The following is an 8,911-nucleotide window of genomic DNA, read 5'->3' on the forward strand; positions in this document are numbered from 1 at the left end:
AGGATCTTTGGGAGCAGAGACCATCAGACCAGCAATATGAGCATGTGACCTTGTGGTTTATCTATTTCTGCTGTGAACACTTTTTTTTAAATGAGTCTCTTATGAGCCGAGTCATGGTTCTTGGACACCTGAGCGCAGTCATTGTGGGCTTTGGAGAAAGCATGGAAGTAAAGAAACACAGACTCAGTGTCCATGGCAGGGAGTTGCTTCTGCCAGGAGGCCCAATGTCCAGCAGACAACAGGGCAGGCCCATAACCACGGGGAACCAGCAGAGCTCTCCCTGGATCCTGTTCAAGGAGGAAGTCTCCCAATCATTATGAATGTCATTCATGTGCCTTTGGAATGATGGCCAACAACAGCCAACTGGGAGAGAGTACACACAGAAGAACACCACCTTCCCTATTCCAGCGTTTTTCAACCGCTGTTCCGCGGCGAGATGTTGCCTGGTGTGCCGTAGGTGCAGACAAGACAAGAATTTTATAATTTTTCACTATTTTGTTTACTTAATATTTCATAATAAAGTAATTATAAAATACTTTCTTTGTGTTTATTTGATTCCTATTCAAGAGAATTACTTTATATATAGTCAATATAGGCACAGAGTTAAATTTTTAAACATTTTCTAATGGTGGTGTGCCTCGTGATTTTTTTCATGAAACAAGTGTGCCTTTGCCCAAAAAAGGTTGAAAAACACTGCCCTTATCCTAGCATCTTCTTAAGTTAATATTGTGCTTGACAACTTGGGGTGCAGCTGAATGATGGAAAGAAATGGACACCAAAACATCCACAGAGAGGACAGTGCATTCAAAGCTCATTAACTATTGCTCATCTCTCAGGCCCTCCCACCCATGTCTCTTGCTTTACTTGAAGCCATGATGGCTGTATCCATATGGGGGCAGCCATCTTTGACCATGGGGGGCAGTCATTTTGTGTGCTGGAGTGGTAGGCAATTTGCATAATACTCTTTTATTAGATAGATTTCAATGGGAAGCTTGTTTATTGATTTCCAGTTCGAGTTAAGCTGCACAGGTGCAAAGTCTCAGTCTACTTTGTCTCTATATCTGAATCTGTGACACGGAGCACAGGACCCAGGCTTAGGAGAATGATGGTTGTTATGAACGTGGATGCTTATAGGGATGAAAGGACGGATGAATGTATGCAGGGGTGAATGATTGGATGGATGGAAGATTGGGTGAGTGGATGACAGGTGGATGGATAGATTAATGGATGGAGGGATGGATGGGTGGATGAAAGGATGTATGTATGTGTGTCTGGATGGATGCATGGATGTGTAGATGAATCCTGTGGGTTAGTCATGATTACCCTTCCTAGGCTCTGTGCTCGGCTTCTACATGGAGTGCCTGGCACTCATACAAAAGCCGCCTCGGTGTCATTCATGCTCGTTGTGGAAATGTTAGCTCGGAAAAAGCTGCACTGTCTTTCCCAAGGTCACCTCGTGGTTAGCGGTGGCATCCAAGATGCAATTCCACATCTACACGCACCCAGATATCTCCCACCATCCAGTGCTGCCTCCCTTAAGCATCAGGGATTCTATTTATCACATCATCTCCTGAATGAGTGGAAGGAAAACCCTAAAGCTAACAAAACTGACCAAAATATAACTGTGCATTCATAACTTTCTACATTCACAACATTCATAAATTTCTAGAGTTGGCTTAACTAAGTGAGATCGTCTTTGTACAAACAACCTTTAACCAAGGTGAGAAGCTATTGCTATTTCCCAGCAAAAGGCACCTGAGTTAGTCCATGGGTGAGGAACGTGTGCCCTCCACAGGTGCTGGGTGGTATTGCACCCAGCCCAGGTGCTGGGTGAGGCAGGAGGCTTAGGAAGAGAGTGTGAAGATCTCTGTGCCTTATAGAAGAAGCAGAAGAAAACAGAGAGAAGTAAGGGGGCTGGAGGGAGAAGGCAAGGGGAGGAGACAGGTGGATGGAAAGGAAGAGCTGGAGGAGGAAGAAGAGATAAATGAGGACCCAATATTAATAAAACAAGGATGGCAACACAGACTCACAATGTTGGAACCTTATTTCATTTAGCAAGTATTTCAGCATTAATTTTATGTAATTTCATTTCCATGATTGCCGTTATGAAATCTATGAGGGTTTTTAAGGCTCTGACTCCTTGGTTTCTACAAAGAGACCATAAGTTGGCTGGGTTCTAGATGATTCTCCTTGTCCTTTCTGGGGCTGATGCCAGGTCCATCCCATGACTCATTCCATCATCTGGGGGAGGGACTAAGTGGCCGCCAGGAGAATAAAAGGAGGGTTGAGGCTCTCACCTCCAAAGTGAGTCCTTCTTCCCTGCCACGTCCGAGTGACCAGCTAGCAGCAGCTGCCTGAGCCATGAAGCTGGTGATAGTGCTCATGCTGACCGCCCTCCCGCTTTTCTGTTATGCCGGTGAGTGTGACAGCCCCAGGCTTTGTGGGGAGGTAGGTGTCAGGGCCCCTGGGGCAGACCTCCTGCTCCCCCAGCCCCAGCCCAGAGTGCCTCATTTCCCTGCCTTCTTCTTGGCTCCATTGTGTTTGGCTCTCTGGGCTGTGGAAGCCAGGGAGCTGGGGGCTTTGGGTGCAGGAGGCAGGACAAAGAGGCAGATATCCTGGGGCCAGAGAATACCCTAGACCCGGAGTTTGCTTTCCCAGAATGGAGGACTCCGACCATTGCCCATAAGCTCTCTGAATGTCTGTCTCTGCTGGGAGGTAAGAAGATGGCCATCGTCCTGGCTACACCCAGCAAGGAGGTGGTGCCTCCGGATCTGAGCCGGCTTTTGTGTGCTTTCTTCCCAGGTTCTGGCTGCCAAGACATAGAGTATGTGATTGAAAAGACCATTGATCCCAACGAGTCCGAGAATCAATTCATCCAAGACCTTGAGGAGTACATCCCTGGTGGGATTACTGAGATGGCCCTCAGGGAGTTTAAGCAGTGCTTTCTCAACCAGAACGACGAAACCCTGAACAACTTTGGCGTGCTGGTGGTAATGGTGGCTTCTTCTTCCCGCTCTGACTGCCCTGGCCGGGGACCAGTGGGCTCTCAGTTCTCTACTAACTACTTTTTTCTTAGTCACTATTTTTTAAGATGTATTTTTATTGATTTCAGAGAGGAAGGGAGAGGGAGAGAGCGAGAGAAACTTCAGTGATGAGAGAGAATCATGGGTCGGCTGCTTGCTGCATGTCAACTACTGAAAATCGAGCCCACAACCCGTCATGTGCCCTTGACTGGAATCAAACCCAGGTCCCTTCAGTCCGCAGGCCAGTGCTCTATCCACCGAGCCCATCCAGCTAGGGTGGTACTGGCGTCTTGAAAGCAAGTGTTAGTCACGCTTCATGTCATCTCAGCGAATAGGGTTGTTGGGAGTGTGAACAGTCTGACATCCAGAGAGCCATGCAAGGGGCAGGGCTGCTGTGCCTGCTCACCTGGAGGAGTCTGTATGTGAGAAAGACCATGGGGGAGGAGAGCGTGTGGGCAAAGGCTTGCCTACCCTTCAGCCCCCAAACCTCTGATTCTTGAGAGGACTCTCGAGTTTAAGAGTGAGAAACACACGTAGGAAAGCATTTTAAAGCATTTTCTCAAGCCCTAGGTCAGTGGTGGGCAAAATGTGGCTTGAGAGACACATGCGGGTCTTTGGCCCCTTGAGGGTGGCTCTTCCACAAAATACTACGACCTGGGTGAGTCTGTTTGGAAGAAGTGGCGTTAGAAAAAGTTTGAGTTTAAAAACTTTGGCTCTCCAAAGAAATTTCAATCGTTGTCCTGTTGATATTTGGTTCTGCTGACTATTGAGTTTGCCAACCACTGCCTAGGTCGTTTGGCTCAGGGCATTGAGCTTTGACCTGGGGACTGAAGTGTCCTGGGTTTGATTCTGGTTAAGGACACTTGTTTGGGTTGTGGGCTCAATTCCCAGTAGGGGTCGTGCAGGAGGCAGCCAATCAATGATTCTCATCATTGATGTTCCAGTCTCTCTCTCCCTCCCTCTCTGAAACCAATAAAAATACATTTTTGAAAAAAGACTTTTCTCAAGAGAGCAGAGAGTTACACGTCATCCAGAGCCCACTCTCAGGAGCGCGGTGCCCAGGCCCTTTGAGCACCCTCGTCTGCCAGTGTGCGTGGCTGGACGTCCTGGGCAGGAGGATGGCCAGGGAGTGGAAACCGTGGCTGAGAAGCGCCATGGGCGGTGGGATCGTTGAAAACCAGAGTCAGTGTAAACGATGAGACCGTCTTTCTATTGATATTTAAAGCAGATGGGGCTCAGTTCTTTCCTGGGGTTCATTCCCCGCAAAGAGCCATGGGAACAGCCCAGAGCAGCCAGGGGAGAGTTGGCCTCAGCAGAGTCACACACTATTGGTGACGAGGTGCTTTCTGAGGAGCTGGGGAGCTGAGGAATGTGGGGAAAGGCACTGCTGGGCTGTGTGCGGTGGCTGATCTCTGAGGCACAGGCAGAGCTTGGCTGCAGGGTAGGGGGAAGGGAAAGGGGGAAGCACAGGGCCTGGTGTGCCCTTTGGCGAGAGGAGAGGGTGCTGAAGGAGGGGACCGTGACAAGACGAAGCTGTACATGGAGGAGGGAAGGGTCCTGCTTGTGGGACAGCGTTCACTGTGGTTCCACCTGAAAGCCTCAGCACCCTCCAGGGGGGTGACGGCCTTCTCTTTATAACTGTGGTCAAACATGCCCCTGGAGTGCGAGTGTCCTCAGCTCCGTGGCTACAAGCACGTGGCTGGCATCAGGCTGCAGGCCCTCAGCCCCCCACATGCACACGGGGCTGAGACTCGGAGCAGGGGCAGCACGGCCTGGGCACGGGAGGCCTCGTTCATGGCGGAGGAACCACACAGGGACCGGCTCCCGGGGCCTCGGGGGGACAAACGGGTCTGGGCAGCACGGCCTTGGCCTCAGGCTGTGCCTCCCGAGCCCCAGAACAAGGGGAGATCCTGGCTGAACACCTGCCCCGCTCTCTCCGTGGTGGGAGGACAGGGAGAGGCCACGTCTGTGCTTCGGATGGCTTGGGGGAGAGTAGGAGGGAGTGACTCTGTCTGTTTTCTAGGAAACCATATACAAGAGCGAGCAGTATGCCGGCTACTAGCCCGTAGACCTTCCTCAGACCACAGAGAATGGCCAGACAGGAATCTCCCCTGCTGAGACCACAGCTTAGCTCCCTTCTGGGCCTTTTGATACTGAAACCACAAGACATTGTTGAAACCTCCTGTACATTCATTTCAATAAAGAGCCTGCACACCAGTGCTCTCTTTGTTTACTGACCTGAACGGGCCTCAGGAAGCTCCCCACACTGCGCTGCGCACACGCTGGGCCCCGGGCGCTCAGTACAGAGTTGTGGCTGAGATGCAGAATCTGCAGGGAGCCCTGCCCCTGACCATCCAAAGCACAACAGGACCCTGACCCTGGGAAAGTGCCCCCCACCACTTTCAGGGACCCTCTGGGCTGAGCTCAGGTCCAGGACCTCCATGTCCTCATGTCCACACTGCATGCTCTCCCAGGGCCGGGCTCCCCTCTGGGTGATCCCACTCCCTGTCCGAGGGGCGGCAGGAACAGAGCAGTGAGACAGGGGTCTCTGCAGAGCAGGGCTGAATCCTGGTTGAACGCCCTCCCACTTCTCCAGACACCCCGGACCCCTGACACCACTAGGCCCAGGCAAAGGACCCTTTCCCCAACCCACATCTTATGGCTTACCCAACACACACACATGCACACACACACACATGCACACACACATACACACAGACACGCACATACATGTATACAAAAGCGCACACACAGACACACGCACATACATGTATACAAAAGCGCACACACAGACACACACACATACATGTACACAAAATCGCACACACACGCAGTTCTTTAGTGAGAACTCGTGGGCCTGCAGTCTTGGCCTCTGAGGCCTGTGGGAAGTTGCCTTTGCTCCTGCTGGGCCTGGCCGTCTGAAGAGGCGCCTGTCTCTTTGCAGTTGGCGTGGACATTGTGGTGGAGCTGCTGATGGCCCTGTGTTCTGAAAGTTGCTGAGTTGAAAGTAAATGGTACCTCAGATGAAAACTCTGTATGTTTTCACGTCCAAACCTGACGAGCACAGGGTTCTGAGTGGACACAGACTGGACATACTGTCCTAGTCCGCTCAGGCTGTTTCAGGAGCTACATAGACCAGGAGGACTAAGCAAACATTTATTGAGACTGGAAACTCCAAGGAAAAGGTGCCAGCAGAGTCGGTGTCTGAGGAGGCCCTGCCCAGCCCACCCATATCCTGATTGGGGGTGGGCCTGGCCCTGCCAACCTCTCACATCCCCTTCTCTCAGCAGAACCCCAGCCATGGGAGAATTTGTGACCTGGCCTCTAGTAAAAGTATAAGCAGAAGAAGGGAAATAGCAAAGGTGGAGCAGAAATCAATGTCATTGGGAAAAGTTATAGAAAACATTTAAACCAAAAGCAGGTTCTTAGAGAAGCTCACAAAACAATTCATACACCTGTCTAGACTGAACAGGAAAAGAGAGAGAAATGACCGATGCCAAGAATGATGGAGGTAAAACCACTACTTTGACTAAGATCAAGTGTAAAACTATTTTTAGAGATGACATGTAGAAAATCTCAGAGTGTCTACCAAAGGGTTAAGCGAGTTTAGCATGGTTGCAGGATATAACATAAATATACAAAAATTAATTATATTTCTATATTCTTGAACAGAAAGTGCAATTCACAGTAATGTCTAATATTATTAAAAATCTTAGGAATCCTATCTAATAAAGTGGGAGTATGCTATGACTGCCACACCCTCACAAAGATGGCAGTGCCCACAGCCAATAAGGAGAGAATATGCTAATTGACTGCCATGCCCTCAAAGATGATGGCACCCAGTCCCCTCAGCCCACTGAACATCCAGGACAGGCCCCCGGTGCAGGCAAACTTTGGATGTTGTCTGCCCATCTGCCCAGGGCCGCCTGAGGCTCACCTAACCTGGGCCAGCCAATGCTTGCACTTTTGGCAGTGGCAGCAGCAGAGATGTGATGGGGGCATCACCTTGCCCTGATGGCTGGTTTGCCTCCCACCCCTGAGGGTGCCCGGAACCAATTCCAGCATGTAATAATTACAAAAGGTTTGCCAAAAGGTTGGTGGAGCTTGGGCAGCTCCAAGGTGAGCCACATATGTAGTTTACCTGTTGGAACGGCTAAATGGTATCTCCCCCTAACCTGAATAGGATTATCTGCTACCAGGCAGCTCAGGGCATTTTATTGCCTCCAGTTGGTCAAACACCTGAACAGCTGTAGGCTATTCCTCAAACTGACAATGCTTCTGTGTAACCTTTGAAACCTTACCCTTTGAAGTGTATATCTCCACCTTGCCTTAGGACAAATTGTGCTAATAAATACTATGGGGTCCTAGACAAGGAAGTAGTCTTCTAGCTCCTTCAGCTGAAGCTCCTCTGACCTCCAATGCCTTTCCAAATGATGTTTTGTCTTTGGACTCCTCCTTGAATCTATGCATCAGCCCCTTTCTTCAGAATGCTGAACCTATTGTAAGGCTGGGCAAAGAATCCCGGCATATGGCGTCTGAATGAGGGACACCAGTACATGAGGGCTCCCAGACTGTGAGAGGGGGCACGCTGGGCTGAGAGAACCCCACTTCCAGTGCAGGAATTTTCGGGCCTCTAGTAAAACTTAATAAAAGACATGAAAGACCTGTAGAGTATAATATAAAATATTGCTGAGAGGAATTCATGAAGACCTACATGGAATACACACAGTGTTGGTGGATAGGAAGCAATATCCTTAAGATGTCAGTTTCCTCCATGTTGATTTATGGGTTTAATGCAATGCACTCTCAACCAAAGTCCAAATAGGCTTGTTTTATTTTGGCAAATTGATGAAAAATCTGGTTGCAAAATTCATATTTAACTGCAAAGGACCTACAATTGCCAAAAGAATTTTGAAAAATGAGAACAAATTTGGAGGGGAAATACGACATGACTTCAAAATGTATCACAAACCTACAGTAGTCAGGACAGCATGGTATTGATGTAATGATGAACAAACAGATCTAAGGATCTGTAGCGTCCAGAAACAGAACTCTGTCTAGTGGTCATGTGGCTTTTCACAAAGGTGGATGAGCAATCTTGTGTGGGAAGGATGCATTTCAACAAATTGTTATGAAACAACTGGATATAATAAAAAATCTCCAGCTCCACCAGTACATCAGATTTAACTCCTGACCTTAATCATAGGACTGACTAAATGTAAAATCTAAAAATAAAAAACTCCTAGAAGAAAATAGGACAAAATCTGAGTGTCTCTATGTTTGGCACAGATTTCTTACACCTGGCAAAAAAGTAGGAACTATAGAAGAAAAAAGATCAACATTTAAATCTTTTTGCTGTTTAAAAGTCACTGTTATAAGGCATTCACACCTGCCCCTCTCCATTAATGTGCAAATGACAAGCCAGATTCAGGGAATAGAGTTGGTAATGACCTCCACCTGGTCAGAGTGAAGGTGAAGGACACAGGTTCCTCAGGGGTGGGGAAGGTCCGGCCTGCAGGCTGTAGAAGACCCAGAAATCATTTGGTTGCCCTGCCAAGCCATTAGGGGCGATTGATGAAATGTTTCCTCCCAGTTAGCAGGCTCATTTGAAAGTTGATAATTCTGTGTGTCCAAGGGATGTTGTAAATGTCCAAATGGCCCTTGGCACAGGAAGAGGTTCCCCACCCTCCAATCTAGGCTCTCTTGCTTCCACTGGACCCATCCACACGTGCCAAGCCCACCCTAACTGTAGCCCATCCCCTTGCCCACCTGCCACTCCCTGTCTCGCTCAGGTTGCCTAAGGCACAGCTGTCTCCTGGCTCCGTCTGGGCTGTGGGCTACTTCATCTGCTGAGCAACAGTGTATGCTGGGTAAACTGCTTGGACAGG

General features: G+C 49.2%; 1 protein-coding gene across 1 annotated transcript; it reads left to right on the forward strand.

Annotated features, from left to right (window-relative positions):
* The first annotated feature begins 2,255 nt into the window (after window positions 1-2,255).
* Window positions 2,256-5,240, forward strand: LOC118707205 (mammaglobin-A-like). The gene is made up of 3 exons (XM_036417223.2): window positions 2,256-2,416; window positions 2,803-2,990; window positions 5,047-5,240. The coding sequence occupies exons 1-3, from the start codon at window positions 2,362-2,364 to the stop codon at window positions 5,083-5,085; spliced, it is 282 nt and encodes a 93-aa protein (XP_036273116.1). The 5' UTR covers window positions 2,256-2,361; the 3' UTR covers window positions 5,086-5,240.
* The last annotated feature ends 3,671 nt before the right edge of the window (window positions 5,241-8,911 follow it).

Source organism: Pipistrellus kuhlii, unplaced genomic scaffold (assembly GCF_014108245.1).
Source record: "Pipistrellus kuhlii isolate mPipKuh1 unplaced genomic scaffold, mPipKuh1.p scaffold_m20_p_59, whole genome shotgun sequence".
In the NCBI taxonomy this organism is placed as follows: Eukaryota; Metazoa; Chordata; class Mammalia; order Chiroptera; family Vespertilionidae; genus Pipistrellus; species Pipistrellus kuhlii.